This window comes from Squalius cephalus, assembly GCF_949319135.1.
Source record: "Squalius cephalus genome assembly, chromosome: 17".
NCBI classification, from domain to species: domain Eukaryota; kingdom Metazoa; phylum Chordata; class Actinopteri; order Cypriniformes; family Leuciscidae; genus Squalius; species Squalius cephalus.
The window spans coordinates 4,703,601-4,730,074 of record NC_137138.1 but is presented as its reverse complement, the minus strand read 5'-3'; the positions used below and the strand labels follow the sequence as shown (position 1 = coordinate 4,730,074).

The 26,474-nt window shown below is 37.8% G+C and overlaps 1 protein-coding gene across 3 annotated transcripts in view; it reads right to left on the bottom strand.

The window, feature by feature from the left end:
- LOC307144889 (synaptic vesicle glycoprotein 2C) overlaps window positions 1–23,231 on the bottom strand; it is a 57,842-nt gene extending 34,611 nt beyond the window's left edge. For 2 of the 3 annotated variants that reach the window (XR_013818846.1, XM_079847586.1), the window contains exons 1-2: window positions 22,976–23,231; window positions 15,772–16,488 (exon numbers count right to left, since the gene is read on the bottom strand). Coding sequence is in view for 2 of the 3 variants with exons in the window: in XM_079847586.1 (XP_079703712.1) it covers window positions 15,772–16,351 (580 nt within the window). In the remaining variant the exon portion in view is untranslated. The remainder of the gene's footprint in view (window positions 1–15,771; window positions 16,489–22,975) is intronic. The other variant, XM_079847587.1, reaches the window with a different exon arrangement.
- Between the last annotated feature and the right edge of the window lie 3,243 nt (window positions 23,232–26,474).

Sequence of the window (26,474 nt, the reverse complement as noted above, 5' to 3'; positions counted from 1 at the left end):
ACATAGCCTGGGGGTGTGGCATGGTTGAGTGATAGGAAATCCTGCTGAGCTTGCCATGTCTCTGTCAGGCACATGAACTCCAATTTCTTATCAATGATAATGTCGTGTATTAATCCAGCCTTATTATTCAGTGAACGGGTGTTCAGGAGCATAAAAGTTGCAATCTGGTTGGTGAAAGTAGCGACAGGGGGAGCAGTCGAGTCAACAGAGGCCAGAGGACGCAGGTTGATTAGCTCTGCGTGACGATTGCTCTGATGACGTCGCAACACGGAAGTGTGGCACCGAACACCTGACACAGCTGGAGTTGTACTCGAGTGGACAAACTTATGTCGGGTGGCCCTGTGCACATAACGAGGACGACGCAGAATATGGAGAGACTTTATGACATCCAGGCAGCTCGGGGAGATAAAGGAGTAGAGTTTCTTTAGTTCCGTTGCGGAGTATTTAAGGAAAACCATGCCAGGAGTGCGCCCAGCTTGGCTAAGTGACGTTAGCAGAGCCGCAAGCTGCGCTCCAGGTAGAGTCAGCAGTAACGACGGAGGTGGACTGGAGGTGAAGCCGGTGTAGCCTGTCCAAAGGTAAGACCACAGTTTGTCCGGTAATAGTAGTCAGCTGAGATGGTCCAGGTAACGTTGATGGAAACTAGCTGCTAATCGCACAGTAAAGTTGAAGTTGATGGCTACTTGCGGAGCCAACAGATTAAATAGAGGTGACTTGTTAACAAGGTAGCTGACGGTTGCAGAAACACAGGATTAAATCAGCGAATTTGTAAACGGGGAACGTGGACGTGAGAAGCGGCGACATTCACGCCAGCGTCCTCTCTCTGTCAGCGCTGTCAACAGATGACCCAGTCTGTTGTGATTGGTCTACTCTGCTCTGATTGGTCAGATGGCTCAGTCTGTTGTGATTGGTCTACTCTGCTCTGATTGGACAGATGGCTCAGTCTGTTGTGATTGGTCTACTCTGCTCTGATTGGACAGATGACCCAGTCTGTTGTGATTGGTCTACTCTGCTCTGATTGGTCAGATGGCTCAGTCTGTTGTGATTGGTCTACTCTGCTCTGATTGGACAGATGACCCAGTCTGTTGTGATTGGTCTGCTCTGCTCTGATTGGTCAGATGGCTCAGTCTGTTGTGATTGGTGGACCGCTTACTATGAAAGTTTTTTCCTAACATAATTAAAATTAAAATTAAAATGCTTAAAAAGATCAAATAATAAATCAAAGTCTCAAAACAACTGTTCAAATGATAAATCAAATGGTCAAAATATGAAATAATAAATCAAACTCTCAAAAAAATTCTTCTCGAACCAATCACTTCCGGCCTCAGCGATAACTACAGTGTTTGAGGGCGGGGCAAAACAAACTTTTTTCGCCGGCAACCAATGAAGACCTTGGCTGGTATAATGCAAATTAGTAACAAACATACATAGGTTCGAGTAGGAAGTGAGACTGGAGTTACCAGGGGGCCAATGTTTCGGAAAACATTGAAGCTTCCCCGGGCGCCGCCATTGATTAGCAGACCATCACCAGCTGTTAGCATCCATTGACTCCCATTCATTTTGGCGTTACTTTGACAGCGAATAACTTTACATCTGAGGCGTTTAAAGACTCCATTTGTCCATTATTTATTTCTAAACAAACACGAAAATGTATAAAAGGCTCCATTACCTTGTATCTTACGTTATGGCCCCGTAGAAGCAGTTTTTGTAATAATAGGCTAACGATTGCATCATAACCAGTCGCAGAGTAGAGAAATTACCGTATGGACGGGAGGAGAAGCTCACGGGCAATCGGGGGGACGTGGAGGCAAAATGACAAAATAATTAATCAGAATACCTAGCAAAAGTTGCTCCTGCTCCAAGCTCATGGACACCTCCTACTCACACTCTCCGTCTCTGCAAGTTTCAGAAGGGAATGATTCAGATTTCTCTTGGCACAGCTACTAGAAGACAGACGTCACATCACATCTACGTCGTCAAGCTCAGTTTGAGTCTGCGCAGTACGCTCAGCCATCAGGAAGTAAGTGCTTCTAATTGACTTCACTTTTCTCCGTTGAATCCAATGGGGTCGCTGTGTCCATTTCTTTCACTGTCTATGGGAGTTACTGACGACTCGTTTCAGGCGGTTCAGAATCGATTCTCTTTTCTTTGAGACGAAAACTCCATTTATCCATTTACAAATATTCGCAAACAGCTTCATTACACACTACATGAAAGGTTATACCCACCCAAAAAAGCATAATAGGGGCACTTTAAACATGCATTTTTTTGTAATACCATACATAAATTGTCTGGAAATACTGCACTTAAAACAGCTTTTACAAAATTTCAGGTCATTGAAATTGATTTTTCCTTCATATTTTCTCTTGATTGTACAGCCTTCTCCCCCTAAAGATTTCTCTCATGTGGGATTTATTTCAGTGAACTGCATGATCTACATGTCAAAGCTCTCATTATTAACATCCCAGCACTCAGTAAGTAAAAATGAGCTCCTGCGGAGTGAAATTTCCTTATCTCTCGTTCTGACTCACAGACTGATTTGAGAAGCGCCCATAATTCCCCTGATCCTGTCACTGACAATCCCATCGGAAACCAGCGTGAGCAACAACCAGAGCGAAACGCATGACTCTCAACAGAAACAAGGTACAGGGACTGGAGGAACATTTTACAAACTTCTTAAAAAAAAAAAATTCTTAACTTCTTTTTTGTGAATCTGGCCCCTGATTTGCTCCACCAATCAGAGTGCAGGACAGGACAAGAGCGGGCGGGGCCAGACGTCCGTTACAGAAGCTCTAGACAGATAAAGACTAATCGGTAACACTTTACAATAATCAAGCACAGCGTTAGTTCAGACAGGCCACGTAGGCATAGGCTGCGATCAGCTGACAAATTGCTCCAACCACTACCGTTCTCCTATTAGACTGGAAGGATATATATACGCGGCACTTCCGCCTGGGAAACATGCCTAAACTACTCGCAACCCCCCCCCCCCCACCCTCACCACTATAAGTATCAAGCATATTTCTGTGCACCTTTTGGCTGTTGTCTTCTTTGTTTCATATTATCAAAGCTTCCAAGTCCTAGAGTCACGGACATCATCGTGAGAGACACACCCTTCCTCATAGCAAGCTACAGCATAGACGTCCCGGACTTCACTGCTACGTCTACATGTTTAACCACGGCTTAAAGACATTACTAAACTGTCTTAATCATCTGTATTGCTCAAGCTGATGGTTCCATAGGGGGGTTAATGCTAAAGCTACGTATGTCATTAATTATGGAGCAAGAACCCCCATAAGGAACCATACCGCCAAAGATAAATTGTGTTCAATAAACTCAAGTAAACTTGCCAAAGTGGTCTCGTCTGAAAGGTTGATTAGATGCATTTACTAGCATGAACTAACAATAAGCAAAACATTTGTTACAGTATTTATTCATCTTTGTTAATGTTAGTTAATATAAATACAGCTGTTTGTTCATGTTAGCTCACAGTGCATTAACTAATACAACCTTTGATTTTAATAATGTATTTGTAAATGTTGAAATGCTGAAGTATTGTTCATTCTTAGTTGATGTTAAGTAATGTTAACTAATGAACCTTAATGTAAAGTGTTACCGACTAATCTAGCTTGATTACACAACAATGTGAATCCTGATAAACTCAAGCTGAGACTCAAATCACACACAGATATGTGTTTTTCAGATCTGATCTTCCACAGTGGTTTTCCGAGCGATGACGTGATCTGTTTGTTCAGTGGCAGAATCTGCTGTATCTACATCCGCTGCTCTTGTTATGACGCGAGTCTCAACACAATACAGGCTGAAAACTGGATATTTCGCCTCTGCTGATGTATATCATGACATCACACACCGCACACATGGGCAGAAAGTCTCTTGAAAGCCTATTGTAAAGATAATACATCAAATAAAGGGTTTCATTTTGTATTTGACAAAATAACGTTGTAAATTGACATACAACATTATAACCTTAAACATCCGCGTCTTTGACGTCGAACAATATGTGCATGCATACTGTATATTAATAAAATTTTGTTTGGGTACAACATTAGCTTCCTCATATAATATTTCACAGGTCTTCAACAGTTAAAACAATAACAGATCTGTATTTACATGACTTCGATCTTCACTCAACCGCTTCAAAAGAGTTTATAAAAATTCAATTCTGTCATTGTCCTCCTGCCACATGTGGTCGCGGCCGTGGCTCGCTAGTTTGCGTTACGCCTGCTACAGACTGTGTGATTTCAGCAATCCAATAAGATCATTACAAATCACACCGTACGACATGGAGCTAATAAACTTGGGTACGACATGTATGTAGACTGTACGATGATGACACCTATTGAATCGAAGGACGTAAGTTAGAATGGAGGAATAAAACGTCATCAGCATGTGCTAGTGGTAAACAAATAGAGCAAGATCAATCGCACTTAAGCAAATGTGGCTTTTATGTGCGCTGAAAAAAAAGGAGGAAGCGAAAGAGGAGAATATAGACGTGGTCATGGCTGGGGAAAAGAGGTCAACTTGGCAATTTTTTGTAATTAAGTAAATGGAGCTTGAGGTAAGTAGTTTTAAGTTTAAGGGCCCTATCTTACAAGCGCAACACAAGTGTTTTTTGCTAGTTTCAGCCCGACGCAGTTTTCATTTTCATGTCCTGCGCACGTTGTTTAAATAGCAAATGCATTTGCACCCATCTGTGTGCCCATGGGCTGCTGGTCTGAGAACGAGGTGTGTTCTGGCGCATTGTTGGTGCGTTGCTATTTTGAGGAACAGAAATAGACTGAGCCATTGACCAACTGAACCCTGATCTAAAGTCAATGGCGCAGTATTTTTTTTGTTATTTAAAGAGCGCGTTAGTAATGTGCGCCTATAGGCGGATCCACAACGCACGTCCACTCTGCTTATTAAACACACAGGGACGCACAGCAGCACACAAACATGACAAATATTTAAAATAAAAGGATTACAATGTAAAAGATTATTATTGTGTTCATAAAGATATGGTGAATCCGGCTTGTCCTGTAGATGTTCTGCTTGAGCTCTTTTACCTCGTGCACGAGCGGATCCGTTTGCGCTCTGAAGACGCGTTCGGTCTTTCCACTATCAAATTCCGTCATGTAAACAGCGAATCCGCCATGGCTCGAGCGCAACTGGCATTTAAAGGGAATGAGAGATGAGACTCTGATTGGTTTAACGCACGTAAAACCCAAAACACCCCCATTACTCATTAAGAGAATAGGGACAACACTTTTAGACCATGCGCCGGGAGCACCGACCATTTTTCCCGTAGTCAAACTAGAAAAAGTGGATTCGGACACGACCTAAGTGAACTTGCACTGTGCGCTTTAGACCATGCGCTTAGATCGTTAAAATAGGGCTCTTAGCGCCATGTCACATTGATCAATACGCCATTTCATGTTGCATTTTTATTGGCTAGTCAGTAGACGTAGGTCGTAGCAGCAAACACAGTTACATGATCATGCTAAATATCTGACTCTGTCAGAAAATGATCTCAAGCTATCTTTGGTCTCAAGACCGCGACAACGGCCGTCTTTGAATCTCTCTCACTGTACGACGCAGGACGAGCGTTTAGGCACGACCACAGAAATCACCACGACTGTTCATCTTTCGTCTGGGACAGCCCAAAATCATACAATGTGTACCGGCATTAAGAGAGCAAGCACGTCGTATGGTTATTGCACGCTCGAGTACTCAATGGCTTCTGACAGCGCCAACTAGCGGTGGAAGTAGTCGACTATCCAACTAGTCTATGCAAGCCCTAATACAGTATATAGCAATAATAATTGGTCCTAACTACATATTAATACAAACTACCATTCAAAAGTTTGGGGTCTGTAAGATTTTTTTCATGTTTTTGAACAAAGTTTCCACTGCTCACCAAGGCTGCATTTATTTGATCAAATATACAGTAAAAACAGTAAAAATGTGAAATATTTAAAACATTTTTTAAAAAAACTGTTTTCTTTGTGAATATATTGTAAAGTGTAATTTATTCCTGTGATCAAAGCTGAATTTTCAGCATCATTACTCCAATCTTCAGTGTCACATGATCCTTCAGAAATCATGCTAATATGATGATTTGATGCTCAAGAAACATTTCTGATTATTAAAAACAGTAGTGCTGCTTCATATTTTTATGGAAACCATAATGGTTTTTTTTCAGGATTCTTTGATCAATTTAATCCTTGCTGAATAAAAGGAATACATTGATTTTTAAACAAGTGTATATATATGCATTTAAACACACACACACACACACATTTGAGCTTGAGCTGTACAACATCTGATGTTGCTGATACTGCAGTATGAAAGGATGGAAAGAGAGAGAGAGAGCAGTAAAGCGTGAAATCAGAAAGTGTCGGGCATATTACAGACGCCTCTCAGGGGTCTTTCAGTAGAACAGCGTCTCACCTCTCATCTCTCCATCTCTCCATCCTCTCTCTCTCTCCAACACTGGGAATGTGATCACCGAGCTAATGGACACACTGAATTACCCACATCACATTTACTGTACCCTTCTTTCCACCCCTTCTTTCCACCCTTTCTTTCTTTCTTTCTTTCTTTCTTTCTTTCTTTCTTTCTTTTTGTAACGCACATATTGTTTCACATACTAAAAACCCACATCACATTATTTAACAAAAATAAGCTCTAAAAACATTTTGTTAAAGGGGGGGTGAAATGCTATTTCATGCATACTGAGTTTTTTACACTGTTAAAGAGTTGGATTCCCATGCTAAACATAGACAAAGTTTCAAAAATTAAATTGTACGTTTGAAGGAGTATTTCTGTGCCAAAAATTGTCCTTCCGGTTTGTCACAAGTTTCGGAAAGTTTTTTTCGAGTATGGGTCTGCGTGACGTCAGCTGGGGCGGAATTTCCTTATATGGGTCCTAAGGGCACTTCTCCATGAATAGCGCGGGCGCGCGCGCACTCGTAGACTAGAGCAAGAGAGCGAAAGCAGTACGTTACCTCATCAAAGCGCTCTGCTCGGCGTTTGGAAGTCAATGTCACCAAAGAAGTGGGTTTTTGGTTGCCAGGGCAAGACAACCCTGCACAGATTCCCAAAGAACCCAGCGTTAAGGGACCAGTGGATGGAGTTTGTTTTTTCAGAGCATCAAGGGAGTTGTGCAAGACTGTTTGTTCCCTGCATTTCGACGATGATTGTTTTATAGACAAAGCCCAGATCGACGGATTTGCAGATCGTCTAATGCTTAAGGATCGAGCAGTCACAATGATAAAGGTTCGCGGTCGCAGGCGGTGAGTAAAACTGCTTCAAATGTCTCTGTGTGTTGTTAGCTCGGCGCGTTAGCACAGCTTTAGCTCCGCCCACACGGCCCGCCCCCAGCCGCTCGGTTTTTTCCGGAAAGACTCGGTACAGCCTATCTTTCTTTTATAAATATAATAAAACTAAAGACTTTTTGGAGATATGAAGGATGCCATACTACTCTATAGGTACTCAAGATTAACAGGAGATTGAGTGAAAATGAGCATTTCACCCCCCCTTTAAGGTTTCCATTAAGTTATGAAAATGCTATTTCTGAATGTTCAAAACGTTTAAACAAAGGTTTTAAAAACGTTTTTCTTTCTTTCTTGATTCTATGAACGTTAAGAGAACATTCCATTTGATCGTTTTTCAAACATTATGGAAACGTTATTTTTTTAATGTTCTAACGTTTAGAAAAAATGAAAAGAACCTCCAACTAAACATTCCATGAACTGAAACAATAAAGTGATTCGATTTGCTTTGATTTGTTTTTGTGCAAACATTTTGAGAACCTTATTAAAGACCAGACGACTCTGAACAAACATTCTATTAATGTCTACAATTGTTTATAACTTTGAGAGAACCTTGATAAACGTTCTGAGAACATTCCCTGTTAGCTGGGATCTTTTTTTCTTTCTTTCTGCTTTTAAAAGCGTGATAAACGTCGGTGTGATCTCTTCACCAGCTCAGGACAGTGCACGCGTGTGTATTCACAGTGGACTTACGAAACACACACACACTCTCAGTTGCTTGTGTGATTGACGGCTCTCTTTATCTGGGAGTGGGGAATATCTCCATCCGCTCTAATTCATCGATCGGAGTTATTGATCCCGAGCGCATGCGGACCGCAGGCCAACCGTGTGTGTTTAACAAAAAGATCCTGTGTGTGAGTGTGTGTTCTCCGAGCATCATTACAGGAATGAGCCGTCCTGGACGAAGAGGACAGGAGGAGGAAAAGAACGAGTGATTACAGAGAGGGAGGGTAAATAAGCGAGCTTTACTGCAGGGGAAGAAGAAGAAGAGGAGGAGAATGGGAGAAGAAAGAGAAGAGATAATGGAAGCTCTGCGGCAGTGTGTCTTTTCTGTGCCTCGCTGTTCATTACCTGAACCGAACCTCGTGAACGACACACACACACAATACTGAACCAAGCCACAAACTCACACTTTCTTATCAGATTGAACTTTTTTGCTATTTGGCAACTCAAATGTTTCTTCACAAATGATAAATGCTATGCTGATTAAATAATATATGATTAAATAATCCATCAATTGTTCAATAGCAAAGTACTGTTCATATCAAATTGTTAAATATTTGCCTTTTTATTGCTTTAGAATTTGGTATGAAATATGATGATTAAATAATCCTCTTAAAATGTGATTTGAAATGTTTGAATTATTCATTATTTACAATGGAGGTACTAAAAAGTACTATTATACTATATACTATTATTATGAAATAAATATTAAATAACTCAAATTACATAATAACATAACCTACAAGTATATTTATAGTCAACATTACTCTTTTTTCTTCTTAAGAGGTCATTAACTGCTTTAATATATATATATATATATATATATATATAAAATGATATTTAAGGTCCACTTATTTCACATCAAAAAACATCCTAATTTCGAAGTAACAGAATATTTTCTATCCTGTTTTTGACGCTCTCTTTGAAACACCACATGCATTTTGCATAATTTTCAACATGTGGAGTTGTTTTGAAAAGCCAGAGTCTGATCCTGAATCAGAAGACAAACCTAAACCTCAAAAGATACTCCAGTCTGTGACAACTTGGTAATAAATCACCTTTATATATACAGTATTTACTCCTTATGTATTTGTGTGGTAATATGGTATTTTATTACATTATATTAGAGCTGAAACACTACAGAAAGGTGAATGTACCGTGGTTCGTCATGCTTACACTCATCACTCATCGTTTTCAGTAAAGTGAGTACATCTCATATGATCTGTAACACACATGGTAAAACACTGTTACTCACACTTACACTTACATTACTGTCAGATCCAGTATAGTCAACACTGCATCATCTTTTCTTTTCAGTCTCTCTGAAAAGCCTTGTTTAAAAAACGAATCTGCAGTGAAATGAACAAGCAAACAGAGGCAATCTGGAACCTTGTTAAAGGTTCACCCACGCTTAGGATCACAATGAACGCCAAGCAAAGAGTGTGTTTTTCATCCTGTAATACTCAGAGGAATCTGTCGTTTAGTAATTCTGTCTCGTATTTACTACTGTGTGACAAGCGTGAATCAGTGGGCGGGGCTAAAGAGGCAATGATGTAGAAGTGGGCGTGGATCTTTTTCTTTCGCTGCTCTATGACATCATACAGAGAAATATTTCCGAAACGAGTCGTTTTCTGAGTTCGGTTTCAATAAAAGCTGTTTTTGGACTAGTGAGGAAGTTTTGAGTTGTGAAATGTACAGGATATTCGTATAGTTTGATGACCTCTTATATGTCTTAAAGATCAAGGAAAATTTGATTTCTCAATTCATGTTGCTTTAGAATTTGGAATGAAATCTGATTTAATAATCCACTTTTAAACATTTATTTGAATTATTCAAATTGTGTAATAGTAGCAAAAAAAGTAATGTTAATATTAAACTACGTATATATTTAATATAATTTACAAACATTAATATTATACAACACTTATTATAATAACTCTAAAAATATTGAATGAAACAGACCTACAAGTATATTTATAGTCAACATCACTCTTGATTTTTCTCTCTGCTCGCGGCTTCAGAATTTGATATGAAATTAAACACTTAAAATCTGATTTAAACTATTTGAATTATTCGATATTTGTAATAGTAGGAATTAAATATTTGTAAATATTAAATATTATTAATATGAATATAAATATTAATATAAATTATATATTTTTAATTATTTTTTATTATATATATATAATTATTTGTTTATATTTATAATATAATCAAATATATGTATATATATATATTTATTTTACATTTAATTATTATATTATTTATAAAAATATAAATAAATATGAATACAAATATTACAAATATAAATAATTAATATTAATATTGTTAATATTAAATACATATTAAATATGATTATATTTATAAACATTAAATATTATATAATACATATTAAATACAATAGCTATACAAATATTAAACTAAATAGACCTTAATGGCTTGATCTTGATTTTTCCAGTCATGATAAATGTAATGCTGCTTTGGAATTTAATATGATTAAATAATCCACTTAAAATTGTATTTAAATAATTCAGTATTTGTAATAGTTGCCATAGAAAAGTACTATTAATATTAAATAAGCAAATATTAAATATTATATAATAACTATTAAGTTATTATAACTATAAAACTATAAGTAACTATAAAGACTTTGAATAAAATAGACCTACAAGTATATCTATAGTCAACATGAATTAGTTTGTTAGTTTTTTCCCCATGATTCTGCTTCTGTCCAGTGAATGAGTGGTAAGACCACACACGTCTTCAGAAGAGGACAGTTAATCAAGACTAAGTGCAGAGTATTGATCAGAGAGAGAGAGAGAGAGAGAGAGAGAGAGAGAGGGGGGGGGGGATAGAGAGAGAAGAAAGAGGAGGGAGAAGAAACTGGAAATACTGTTTTTGATTTATCTACATAGATACACCATAACTCTATATGTGCACGAATGCAACAAACAAAAAGAGCACTGTTCTGAGATATGCCATAATTAGAGTGATAAAATCCAGAAATGAGCTCTGCATTGTGCTTGACAGCACCAAGAACCATAAAACTACTGTTACACCTGCATATCACACAGACATGATGCAACAAGTTTCATTTCTCTGTCCTCGCTAAAAGGAAAAATGCTGCAAGATGCAACACAATAACACCAATCGGAGCATATTTAATAATTATGCATGTATTTCAGACACAACAGGCACGCAAAAAAACAAGCTTGTCATGGTTAGGACAAAGACACTTCATTTGATGAGACAATCGTCATTCCCACAAACTCAAAAAACTTAAATAGTAAGTCTGTTGTGCAGAACTTTGATTTGATTGTGCAGAAATTGTTCATTTTCACTTGATTATTTTTTAAAAAAAGATCTGGAAATCATAAATCCAGATTTTTTTTAAAAGACAACAGCATTTCTGAAAAAACAAAAACAAAACAACATTTCATAGGGCCTTATTATTGTAAAAAAATGTGTTAATGTTTTATAAAAAAGTTTATAAATTCAATTGATTAGACACGTTTTTTGATTTTTAAAATGAAAATTTAAAATAATTACACTATTCAAATGGAATACAGAAAAATGAATACAGAAAAAAATAGATTCCAGAAAAAATAAAACGAAAAAAAAATTGGGGATTACCAATGTCACATAAATATGATAAAAGAAGCCAATTTTCAAATAATAATTAATAATAATTGCATTTTCTACTTAAATGACCACAATAAACAATTATTCTGCCAAGTAATATAGTGCATAAGTAACTTAGCCATAACGACCCCTTTACAACGTTCAATAAAAACTTTAATAATAAAATAAACGCGGAACATGACAATGATCTGAAGAACATCTGGAGAACATCAGCTCTTTCATTTCATTTGTCTCCATTATATCTGCATATTATTATAGATAAATACTTACATAAGAGGCAGAGTGAAGGAAATACACACACACACACACACACACACACACACACACACACACACACAGCAGCAGCTCCTCTTAAATAAGCTCAAATCTACCCACACATGTGCTGTACCTGCTGCCAAGACAATAAACTCATCCGGACCCAGAGAGATCACTGAATAATACAACAACAGTCTCTACCCACACACACACACACACACACACACACACACATCCAAAAACCATCAAACAAGCACGACAGTACGGTATTGCTGGCAGACGCCACCCAACCACCCACATTACACACACACACACACACACACACACACACACACACACACACACACACACACACACACACTCATTACAAGGAAAAAACCCTCCCTCACATCAAAGGGCGTAAGAAAGCATCTTGTCGTCTTTACAGCATGTGACTGCAGAAGCGTGTGGGTACAAAGACAGAGATGAATAATAGAGAATCTGGTGCGCTTCACACAGACTGGATTTAAAGACAGCAGAGGTGATCTGAACACAAAGACCACTGCAAACGCTCCAGTATCTTCAGCTGAGTATGTGCTAAGAGTATACCAGAATGCACTGCAACACGCTTGCGGAAAAAAGTATATCTAAATATACAAAAGCATCATTACTCCAGTCTTCAGTGTCACATGATCCTTCAGAAATCATTCTGATATGATGATTTGATGCTTAAGAAACATTATTATCAGTGTTGAAAACTTCATATTTTGAGGAAAACGTGATTATTTTATTCAGGATTCTTTGATGAATAGAAAGCTCAAAAGAACAGCATTTATTTGAAATAATAATCTTTTATAAGTAACATTATACATTTCTTATTCTGTCACTTTTGATCAATTGAATGCCTCCTTACTGAATAAAATTATTAATTTCTTTAATAAAGAGACACAAAATGATTTAATCAGTAGTGTTTAAATCCTGTATCAATAACATCAATCAATAGTAGCATAAAATGGGTTTTCTCCTTCTTAATGCTTTGGCTTCTTTTAAAAGATCTTGAGCAGAAATTGATGAACCTTTTGATGGAAATAAATGTTGTGATGTTATTTCCATCAAGAGGAGCATCAATGTTTGCTCAAGATCTTGTATTGTCAATGCAAGAGTCCAGCGCTGTGTAAAGTCTCCTCCAGCACATCCCAGAGACTGTCAGTCAATTTAAGATCTGGACTTAGAGGAGCAGATTCATGTGTGAAATGATTCTTCATGCTCCTCACAACTATACTCTCACAATCTGAGCCTGATGAATCTTGATATTGTCATTCCTACAGTACATGTGTGTTTAACAAATGAAAAGCTACACACTCCATCAGTTCGGGTTAGAAGAACTGTTGACAAACACATAACATGCTAGACAAACAATATTTAGGGGTGTCACAATATATCACATTATGTATCGTGGATAATGACAATCTGTATTGTGTGTATAGTTCACCCAAAATACAAATTACTGTGTGAGAAAAATATATAATGTTGAATATGATGTATAATAATGCAATGGGGGGATATTTGTGGGTCCTGATAATGCCAAATGTCTGATGTTACCAGTAAAAAGTGTCCTACGTTATTTTATACATGTGAACCTGGATCACAAAACCAGTCATAAGTCGCACGGGTATATTTGTGGCAATAGCCAACAATATGGGTCAAAATTATCCATTTTTCTTTTATGCCAAAAATCATTAGGATATTAAGTAAAGATCATGATCCATGAAGATATTTTGTAAATTTCCAACTGTAAATATATCAAAAATGGATTTTTTGTGAGTGAATGCAGCGAAATCGCCATCAGAAATGTACAACTTTAAAGGCGACTTTCTCAATATTGTGATATTTTTGCACCCAGATTTCCAAATAGTTGTATCTCGGGCCAAATATTGTCCTATCATAACAAACCAAACATCAATGAAAGCTTATTTATTCAGCTTTCAGATGGTGTATCAATCTCAATTTAAAAAAAAATTACCCATAAGACTTTTAAACATATTCGTCTAAAATAATTTTGTATTTTCAGCTTCAGAATCATGAATATTGTTATTCTGGTGTCCCGATTGTCCTGTGCTTTGGGTTTCCAGCACAAGTCCAAGCCTATTCATTTACACACACAATGTAACATCAAATGTAGCATTTTAATCAACAGTAAAAAAAAAATGTTTAACCTTTTACCAAATGTCTTGGAGTATCGCAATAATATCATATCGTGAGTATGTATCGAATCGTGATATGAGGGTATCGTTACACCCCTAATAATAATCACTGCAATCATGATCCAATCATTATCATTAGACTCTTAAAGGATTAGTTCACTTTCAAAAATGTTTTGCTGATAATTTACTCACCCCGATGTCATCCAAGATGTCCATGTCTTTCTTTCTTCAGTCGAAAAGAAATTAAGGTTTTTGAGGAAAACATTCCAGGATTTTTCTACACAGAATGGACTTCAATGGCAACCAACGATTCCAATGTTCAAAGAAGGTTCAAATGTCCGTCTCAATGCAGCTTCAAAGTCTCGACTTTCGAAAAAAAAATTAAAAAAAAAAAAAAAAAAAATTTTTAACCACAAATGCTCGTTGTGTACCATCTCTGAGATGCGCCACACATTGCGTCAACCTTCTTTGAACATTGGAATCGTTGGTTGCCATTGAAGTCCATTCTGTGTAGAAAAATCCTGGAATGTTTTCCTCAAAAACCTTCATTTCTTTTCGACTGAAGAAAGAAAGACATGGACATCTTGGATGACATCGGGGTGAGTAAATTATCAGCAAAAAATTTGGTAACACTTTATAATAACTGCACGCTATTAATCATTAGTTAAGCATTACTAAACAGTTAATTCATCATTCATAAAGCATTAATATACATTAATAAGCAGTTCATAAATACAGCTATAAATGCTTTATTCTTGATTTATAAGCATATCTATAATGTGTTTAATAATTGTATTTACTTTATTAATGATCAATTTATCATTTCTAAATGAAGTATACCATTATGTAATAAATGCTTTATTAACATGTATTTCTACTGTAATTCATGATTAATTCAGGCAGTTATAAAGCATTTACTAGTGGTCAGTTAACTATTTCTGTGAGCTCATCTAAAGTGAGGACTAGTTATGCCTTGTAAAGCATTTACAAAGGAGATTTAAAGGCTGTTAAATATTTCTATGTTCTGTATCACTGTGTGTGTTTGTTTCCTTTTTCTGTTTAGAAGATCAATGAGCCTTTAAATCTCCTTTATAAATGCTTTACAAGGCATAACTAGTCCTCACTTTAGATGAGCTCACAAAAATAGTTAACTGACCACTAGTAAATGCTTTATAAATACCTGCATTTGTTACATTTACTTACACTTTCTAAGTGATATTATTAATCAATGACAACACTGTTTGTAAATAATGGTATACTTCATTTAGAAATGATAAATTGATCATTAATATACAATGAAAATACAATTATTAAACACATTATAGATATGCTTATGAATCAAGAATAAAGCATTTATAGCTGTATTTATAAACTGCTTATTAATGTCTATTAATGCTTTATAAATGATTAATTAACTGTTTAGTAATGCTTAACTAATGATTAATAGCATGCAGTTATTATAAAGTGTTACCAAAATTTTTTTGAAAGTGAACTAATCCTTTAAGCATTTGCCTATTTAAATCCAACCAGCGACTTTTGTTTTCGTGATTTCAGATCAAATATCCAAACTAACTGTCCAGTTTCAGAGTGTGAAGCACGCTGTCAGTGTCTTGTGTGATTGTTTGATCACTCACCCAGCCACCCGGCTCCTGAGTTGGGCACACACATGTCAGTCTCAGCGCTGGGCAGCACGAAGCCCACGACGAACACCTCCACCCCGTCAGACATGAGCGCCAGGCCCAGCACGAAGAACAGCTGCCACTGGAAGCGGCCGTGTCCACACTCCTGGATGATGAGCTCGTACTGCTGCGCCAGCTCTTCCACATCCGCCTCTCTCTCCTTCTCCAGCTCTCGCTTATCCTTCACTCCATCCACCGCCACCTGGCCCCGCCCCCCTGAAGCCCCGCCCCCCGCCGGCACGCCCTGGTACTCGCCCTCGTAGATCTCGTCCTCGTCGTCGTGGCCCTCGGTGGCGTCGCTGGAGCCCTCGTCCTCCTCTCGCTGAGCGCCGCCGTCCTGATAGGTGTAGCCGTCTTCATCCGCACCCTCGTCTTCGTCGTTCTCGAAGCGGCTGTAGTTGCGTCCCGAGGCGTACTCGTCCGAGGCTCGGTCCACCACTTTGCTGACCTTCTTCACGGCGTGCCGTTTCGCCACTTTGGCGATGTCACGAGCGCCTTTGGCCAGAGACGTCCTGTCTCTGTACGGGTCCTCCATCTCCACTGATGCTGATGGTTGCAGGAGTCAAGCGTGAGTTTTAGAGGACGAGTGTAAGTTTCCTGAAGGCGGGTTTAGAGACGGACAGACTGAGGTGGACAGGAGAGTGTGACGCTTCCTTCTGACCGCTTCATTCACTATGGGAGAAACAAACACAGGCAGGGTTTCATTCTGTGCAAAAGGGAACACAATTATAATTACTAATTCACCCAAATATAAGCAAACATTAAATAAACACAAAAATACAAAAATATAACTATATATGTGTATAATTTATTTTTATTTTTTTAAAGAAATAAATTAAATAGACACAATTTTATACAGTATATATGTGTGTAATAAAAATAGCAATAAAAATTTTTTTACAAGGTATAACCAAAAACAAAATTATTTTTAATTATATATATATATATATATATATATATATATATATATAATAAAATGCAAGATATAACCAAAATTAATTATATTGTTAAATTAAATATATATATATACACAATCATAAACTAAATTGAAAATAAAATGTTTATAAGTAATTAATAATAATAATAATATTTTTCTTATATAAGGTATAATGATAAACAAAATTATTTTTAATTACTTATATATATATATTTAATTATAAAATAATAAATACATTTGTTTATTTGTTTATGTATAAAATTATGAAATAATAACCATATATTTTGTTATAACCGAAAACAAAATTATATTGTTAAATTATAATTTATATATAATCCTATTATAATTTTATATATAATCCTATTATAATTTTATATATAATCCTATATATATATATATATATATATATATATATATATATATATATATATATATATATATAAACTAAATTGAAAATAAAAAAATACATAATAATAATAATATGTTATATATTAGGTATAACCATAAACACAATTATTTTTAACTACTTATTATATATATTAAATACAGAAATTAAGATATAAAATAAAAACACATAATAGTTAATTATGTACATACACACACACACACTGTACTGTATGTATATATATATATATATAAGGAGAAAGAGAGAGAGAAACAATTGCAAAGTATTCAAATATAATCACTATGAATTAAGAACAAATTTCGGTGCATTTCAGATCTGAATTAGTGTATTTTTGGTTTTAACAGAATGTGTGTAACTGGAGAAGTGAAAGCGCAGTAAATCTGAGGTGCTCATGTGCCCTGCAGAAAGCCAGGAGAAGCCGTAAATCAGGCTGGCACAGCGGGCAGAGGACACTGTGCCCACTTTAACTCTGCATTTCCCTGCTCTGCTTCACACTCCTCCACAGGGAGTCGTGTGGACACTCACCGGACAGAGTTATGGAAAAATGAAGAAGAGAAACACTGAGACTTCACACATGTGCATCTCTGGAAACTCACAAACACTGCACTGCAGCAGCAATCCTCTCTCAGACAGAAACACACACACTCGTCTCGTGTTTATCTCCTCCAATCTGAAGAATAAACACAAACACACACACTCTTTCTCTCAGTCAGTCTCACAGATAATATCTCAGAGAAAGGGCCGGAATGAGAGAGAATATTCCATCTGCGATTAAATATTCTATTCTATTATATTCTATGTATAAAGAGGATAATGAGAATTGTAAAGGTTCCAAATAGAACCAGAACATTCTAAAATCTTTTGAAGTTCCAAAAAAAAAAAAAACTTTTTCAATATCCTTTAGTTCTGGTATTTTAAAGCCCCTGAATCCAAAACACAAAACCTCAAGAAACATATAGCAACTACAGACCAATATTCAGCCAAAAATGTTTTTTTTTATAAGAAAAGGTTGAACACATGATCCACCGAAGAACCTTTATTTTGCAGGATGTTTCTTGAATCTCAATTCGAGCTGACATTTGATAACTGCGGCTGAATTTCAGCATATTCTGGCCAATATGCTGATCATCATTAGAATATGATTAATATTCATTAACTCTGGCATTTAGAACTCAAATCTTAAGAGCCTTGAGCCACAGAAACACAACCCACTAAAGACGTGTCCGAGAATCAAGACTCACACTAAACACACCAATATATTTAACAAAAAAACATTCACAGAAATGTATTAGCACGCCGTAAACAAGTTGAAAAAAAGAAAATAGCATTTCCATTCTTTCTACGTCAAAATTGTATGTTTAATTCAACGTGTTGCCATTTGTTTGTAATTATGAGTTAAATGTAATCAGTGCACTGATAAAAGTGTGCACGCAAAATTCGGCTCTTTTCAATGGACTGGTTCACAAGCTCTAAACGAGCGAGTGTGATCTTGAGCATAAAAATCAGCATCATTTATTAAAACATGTAAAATCCCAACGTTTGGGAACACATGAAGACGGGCTGATATGATCCGGCTGTTCCAGTGTCGTGTGTTCGCCTGTCCAGATTCAGACACAACGAAAGGAGGATTCTCTGAGAGTTGTGAGTTTCACGGGCCGCTGAGACCGAGAGACGCCCTCATTAATCACAGAGGAGGAGCGAGAAGAAAACGAGACAGCAGTGTTAACATTCATCCATGATCCATCTGAAAATCCTGACTTGGAAAACTTGTCCGGCACGCTGCGGCAATACAGACCTAAAAAAAAGACCCGCAACTCATGACATCATTTAGTCTGAGACCAAATAAAGGCTGTTCCCGATGTACTATGACATCATTAGAGGGGTGATGTAATCAATGCGACACCCGTTTTCCTGCATTAACCCCCGACGTGAGCGCGGGAGGGAGGGGGAGGACGGGAACAAACTCACGGGACGCTGCGACACAGTTCGACCCTCCATAAACCACTAATGGTGCTCAGAAGAACGCCGTCCCGAAGTCACTCGCACCTCATGATCTACACTGCAAACTCGTTCTGCTTCTCAAGTAAACGCATCTTGATTTGGAAAGGTTGGGATGTTTGCACGGGAAAAGCGGAGTAAGTGCTGGTGTTTCACGAGGTGTTGGAGAGTTGCACATGCAAGGTCGCGCTGTGTTCCTGTGTCCCTCATTCCACACACTTCACCTTGCGGAAAACACATCTGTGGTTAACCAGACTCAGTGGTTTAGTGGAAAGCTGATGAATAACTCCTTACAGAAGACCACACACACACACACACACACACACACACACGTGTATCCTGCAGTAATGTAATGATGGATAGCTGAAGGCTTCACTGGTCACTGGGACTCACCAGCAGCTGTGGGGGTTTCATACTGGACGCCTGCACAGATTGGATGAAGGCAGTGGAGTGTGTGTGTGTGTGTGTGTGTGTGTGTGTGTGTGTGTGTGTGTGTGTGTGTGTGTGTGTGTGTGTGTGTGTGTGTGTGTGTGTGTGTGTGTGTGTGTGTGTGTGTGTGTGTGTGTGTGTGGCCGCCTGGGAAACCCTACATTATGGGGACAATGATGCCACAAAGATGGCAATATCAGAAATCCTTGTCCTTGTGGGGAATTTCTTTGGTCTCCATGAGGAAATCAGCTTGTAAATCATAATAAGTGATGTTGAAAATGTAAAAATGCAAAAAGATTTGTGTGACGGGTAGATTTAGGGGTAGGGTTAGTGTAATGGGAGAGAACATACAGTTTGTACAGTATAAAAATCATGGAAAGTCCCAATAAAATATGAAAACCCAGGTGTGTGTGTGTGTGTGATGTAGACAGATTACTAGTTTGATCTACATTCGCTACAGTAAGAGCTATACATACCGAGTACAATCTATACAAGAGGATTTGATTATTTACTGAAATAAATAGACAGTTTTGTTGAGTGAAAGAATACTTTAGAATTGATGTTGGTGAAATGGCACACTGTAAAGAGTTGGTGCAGTTATTAAATAATAGAAGATAATTAAAATATTAAATCATAGAGGATAATGAGAATTACGATTAACAGTAAAGGTTCCAAATTGAACCAGAACTTTCTAATCTAAATCATAGAAGAATCTTTCAAATTGTAATATATCTATAAATTAATTTGACACACCACAGGACACTATTTTCAGTCACGTTTAAAAAGCTACAAAAAATAATAAAAAATGATGAAGTTGTTACATTTCAACCTCAAATCTCGATAATGAATAAAAATAATTTGCGTGCTATAAAAAATCCTATATAAACTACACAGTGTACTGTGTGTAGAGTGAACGTCTGCGCTTTTACTGAGAGTGGCTTTGAAGGAACAGACTATAGGGGTCAAAGGTCACATGTTATGTGCGCTGGGGGACACTTTGTCTGATCCACCTCACTGATCAGCTGACACACACATATAAGAGTGTGTGTGTGTATGTGTGTGTGTGATAAAACTGATGCATCTGAAACCATGTCCCTATCTATCTATCTATCTATCTATCTATCTATCTATCTATCTATCTATCTATCTATCTATCTATCTATACATACAATTGTCTCTTGTTTTATTTCCAAAGGCACACCATCTTCACCTAAAAATATTTGATTTTTTATCGTCTTTTTTTAATATAAAAATGTCATTATATGTCTTTATTCAGGCGAACCACATACATTTCCAAGAAAATTCAAATACTAATTTGCTTGAGAATGTTTATGTGGTTTGCCTGAATAAAGACACATTTTTCTGAGTCTCCTCATCAAAATGGCAAATGTCAAAGGACCAGTTCACTGACACACACACGCAAACACACAGATGTGCCGGTTAAAACTGGTCAACGCTGAGATTTCTGCTAAATCGCTGCAGTGAAGGTATCAGATGCTAATACTATGGTATTTTGAGAAATACTGTAGTAATGAATGATTGCCATATTTATGTTTTGTTGTTTTTACAGTACAAGGTGTTTCAAAAGAATACCACCATTATACACAACAGTATTAATGTCCAAAAAGCCATTGCTACTTGTTAGTGCACTTCACCGTAGTAAAGAAACGTTTCCCGTTGCAGGTCAGTGCTATACTTGTGTATTCACCGCATCAGTCTCTTCTCCGAGGCAGGTTGTTTCACGCACCGCAGCTTTCACCCTTTTACTAGCACTTGGAGAAAAGTCATCGTCTGCGTGTGAATGGCCAGCACAAGCGGGAAAAGGCATCAATCACGGCCTGGCTCTGACGCAAGCTCGCCCCGTAATGAGATTTCGCCTGTCCTGACATTGTGCATGGGAATCAATCCCCCTCCCTCTCCGTTTTATCTTTCCGTCACACACACATCTGCTCCACGAGCCTCCATGACTCACATTTTCAGGTGGATTTCTTTCTGCTTGTGACAGTCACGCACATTTTGCTCTGTCAGGAAACAAGTTCCTAAAGTGAATCTCTCTCTCTCTCTCTCTTTTAATAATCCAGGACACCACCAGGAGCCCCCGAGGAACACACACACACACACACACACACACACACACACACACACACACACACACACTAACAGTATATATCTTCTCCAGTATTCAGAACAAAGGTTGATCTACAGTATGTCTTTTTAATGACCCAAAAATGTTGCCATTATTTACTCTCACACAAAAGTAAAGAATCGTTATCATGCAAGGTTCACAGTACATGCATCTGTCAAGCTCCAGAAAAAAAAAGCAAGCTCAGAGAACTTATCCTAAAAGTAGTCCATGCAACCGTATTCCATGCCTTCTGAAGTCATTTAATGCTTTGCATGAGGAATATAACAAAATCTTAGTCATTATTCATTGACAAACTTCTCAGATCAAATAAAGAACCGCTAGATGTGTCAGTGGCGTTTGGTCACATGACAAGCGAGAACCAATGAGATTGTTGGATGTTGCTGGCATCACTCCTTCCATATTTCATTTGAGGTCCTCCTCACACAAAGTTATTGCATGACTTCAAAAGGTTTAGAAAATAGTGCATGAGTCATATTGATGACTTTTGAACTACTTTTGTCGTGTTGTTTTTGGTCCTTTGCAGACATTGTTACAACACATTGTTATTGTATGGGAAAATCTGCATAGGCTAAATGATCATTTTGTGTTACACTGAAAAAAAAAAAAAATAAGCATACAGGCTTTGCAATCTGGAATAGTTGGTCTATATATTGCATCTACATCTATATCTATAGTGCACACCTGTTAAATTTCATATTAAAAGATCAAGTTCTATAATCCACGACAAAAATCCATACTAACACAGTCTTATTTAATTCGTGAACAACTGTCAAACACAGTGTGTGTGTGTGTGTGTGTGTGTGTGTTAACTGTTCCCCATTGAGAGACAAATTCCCTTCGCTGTTCAAAAGCAAAACCAATATTTAAACCTGCATGACTAAACTGAAATATAAATAATAATCTAAAACAGATGAATGAATTTGATGAATTTACGCAGATAAATTATTTTTAGTAAAAACACAATTTCACGTCACGATCTTCATGGGGGAAAAAGTGAATCGACAGAAATATAAAACAGGTTCTAACGGGAAGAACATAGAGTCACACACGAACATTAGGCGTTTGCGTCGTGTTTGTAATATGTGGTGTCAAGTTAAAAACACTTCAACTTCTCCACTCCGTTTTCACGCTGAACGCAACAACGCGTCCGCGTGAACGTTCCCTGTGCGCAACTAAAGTTTATTTTACGCTTTTGACTCGTGCGTAAACCTACAAAAAAATAAAAAAATTTGGAATCACTTACCGACTGTGCGTGAGTCCAGACTTCACGGGCGCGCGGCCATCTGAGCGCGGGAACGCAGATCTTCCTTTAACGTTTTCTTTTTTTCTCTCTCCTCACAATGCAGCAGCAGCGCGTCTCTCTGCAGCACTTGAAGAAAAGCTGAGAAGAAGTGATGGAGAGAGGGAGGGAGCGAGCTAGAGAGAGAGAGAGAGAGAGAGAGAGAGAGAGAGAGAGAGAGATGAAATCAATAGTTGTATCGCGGCAGCCCCGCTCAATGTGACGCGACGCGGGGCGGGGGAGAAGAATGAGCGCGTTGGGATCATATCATAGTGAGTATATACTGTGACTGTATGCGTGGATATGAACACCCCCACCCACCCGTGACGCATTGCTCTTTCTCCGCAAGTCACGATTCTCTGGAGGCTCTAGGGCTTTTTCCTGCTTTGTTGGGGTGACTCGTGTTTTAGTGCTTTTAACTTTCTGTGATACTCACGCCTCAGAGAGGAACAATCACCCAAAAAAAAACCCTATGCGGCACTCGGGTTCTGATTGCGACTCATCGTGACTAAACTCCCGCCAGGCACGAGATGGAATCTTGATGGATTCAAGCGGTTTACGCGGGAAAAGACATGGAACTCTCCGTGGTGCTGAAGAAAACACACAGGACAGATCCCACAGGACAGATCCATATAATAAGCAAAACAGAAAAACCTTACAGAACCACATCAGATTTGCACAGAATACAGAACTATACAGAACCACATATATAAAACAGACCATACAGAACCATACAGAGCAAAATCCTGCAGAAACACATAGATGAGATGCATTCATATAAAACTGAACCATGTAGAAGAGATCCACTCCGAACCAAACAGATTGGATTAACAGAGAATATATCTCCTCAGAACTACACTGAACCGTATAGACCAGATTCACTCAGAACCAAACAGAATAAACCCTACAGAGCCACATCAGATTTGAAATAAACAATAAATCTACTTAGAATTACACAGATCAGATGCATAAAAACAGACTTTACAGAACTAGACAGAACAATCCCTACAGAACATCTACTAGAACAACACGGAATCATATAAAACAGAGCTTACAGAACCACGCAGAACAGATTTGCAAAAAATATAAAAAATAGAGAACATAAGACCATATACAGTACCGTTGACTAATACAGAATAGTTGTGCTAAATTAAAGGCCATTCAAGGGCCAGTGAAAGCACACTGCCAGTTAGTGGAGCGGGTTGATGCATGATACGTTTGAGCAGGAGGTTACGGGTTCGCACACTCATTCCAAAATTATATAAAATATCCAGGGTTGGATTTAGTTTGTAATTTGGATTATTTTTTCCCATGAGTCCTAATAAATGCAATTTCAACTATTTCTGAAGTGCTTCAGAAATAAGCAGCCCCTGCATGAGTGAATAATTGCTTCTCGAGCCATTGATATATCAACCAATTCAGCAGCACCGCCGCGGACAGCAGCTGGTACCGTCGACGTCAGAAGGTATCTCTTAAGATACGGTTCAGGGAACACGCCTAGAAATGGTATACCTTTAATTAAGTTATTCCTTTAGAGTCTTCGTAGCGCGCTAACAGACAACGTTATCGGGAAATCCAGAACATCTAGAACAGAACCACTCAGAACCACATAGATCAGATTTGCAAAGAACAGATCTAGAACTACACAGAATCACATAGATCAGATTTGCAAAGAATATATCTAGAACTACACAGAACCACATAGATCAGATTTGCAAAGAACAGATCTAGAGCTACACAGAACCACATAGATCAGATTAGCAAAGAACAGATCTAGAACTACACAGAACCACATAGATCAGATTTGCAAAGAACAGATCTAGAACTACACAGAACCACATAGATCAGATTTGCAAAGAACAGATCTAGAGCTACACAGAACCACATAGATCAGATTTGCAAAGAACAGATCTAGAACTACACAGAACCACACAGCTCAGATTTGCAAAGAATAGTCTAGAACTACACAGAACCACATAGATCAGATTTGCAAAGAACAGATCTAGAGCTACACAGAACCACATAGATCAGATTTGCAAAGAACAGATCTAGAACTACACAGAACCACATAGATCAGATTTGCAAAGAACAGATCTAGAGCTACACAGAACCACATAGATCAGATTTGCAAAGAACAGATCTAGATCTACACAGAACCACACAGCTCAGATTTGCAAAGAATAGTCTAGAACTACACAGAACCACATAGATCAGATTTGCAAAGAACAGATCTAGAACTACACAGAACCACATAGATCAGATTTGCAAAGAACAGATCTAGAACTACACAGGACCACATAGATCAGATTTGCAAAGAATAGATCTAGAACTACACAGAATCACATTAGATGTTATACAGAACAGATCCTCTCAGAACCAAATAAAACAGACCCTATAGAACCACACAGACCACAGAACATCCCACAGACCTATACATAACAGAACCACACACAGAGAACAGAATGATTTCACAGAACCAGACAGAACAGACCCAGAGGACTCTGTTCATGATCACTTGGCCTCTGACCTGTGACGTCAGCTGGTATCAGGAGCTTCAGAGTTTCAGCTGGATTTCACATCACATTAACATCACAGACCATTAACATCACAAAGGCATAAAATGAAGATGAGGGGCATATGTGTGAATCGAGGAGTGTTTTCTGTTTTGTTCCGAGCTAAAACGGTTCCCTGGAGAGCTGTTGGGAGAGACATCATCTCACATCCTATCCGGCCTGGAAAGAAACCACCCGAACTCTCTGAATGATCCTCTCCTCCTCTTGGAAATCTTGAGATGTTGAAGAAGCAGGAAGGAAGAGTGCAGGGTTCCCTGCTCATTCTAACGGCCGCAATAAATATGCTAATGCTCACATTCGCTTCCAGCACCAGCTGTGTAGAGTTGTTCAGCTCAAATGGGCACTAATAAAGTTTCCTTCTCTCTTAAGATTCAAGAAAGTTTACTGGCACGGCAAAAAAAGCTTTACATTACCAAAGCGTTAGTAAGATTATACTGTATTCATGCAGATTAATGGCTGATTGCTAAAGATTTTTTATTGGCTGATTTAATTAATGCAGTATAACTTAATATAATGCAGTATAACTGAATTAGTGAAAAATAAAAATGAATTATTTTCAATATATATATATATATATATATATATATATATATATCATATACATGCAGATTCAATGTAATTCAATAAAAACATTTTAAACTTGCAACATTGTTGACATGCTGTTTTACTGGTGTCCCTATAATAATTAGCATGCTCTCTTTGATTTGAATAACTCCGCCTCTAATCCACTTAAGACTTTTCCTGTGAGTGTGAGAGGCGGGCATGTTTCCATGGTGATGACATATTGATTATAGCCTGAAGCAAAGGATTGTGGGACAGAAATCAGTCGGCCCTTTATGTGAGGAGCTTATGTCAGATAATCTATAAACATCATTTAACCAAAGGGAAAA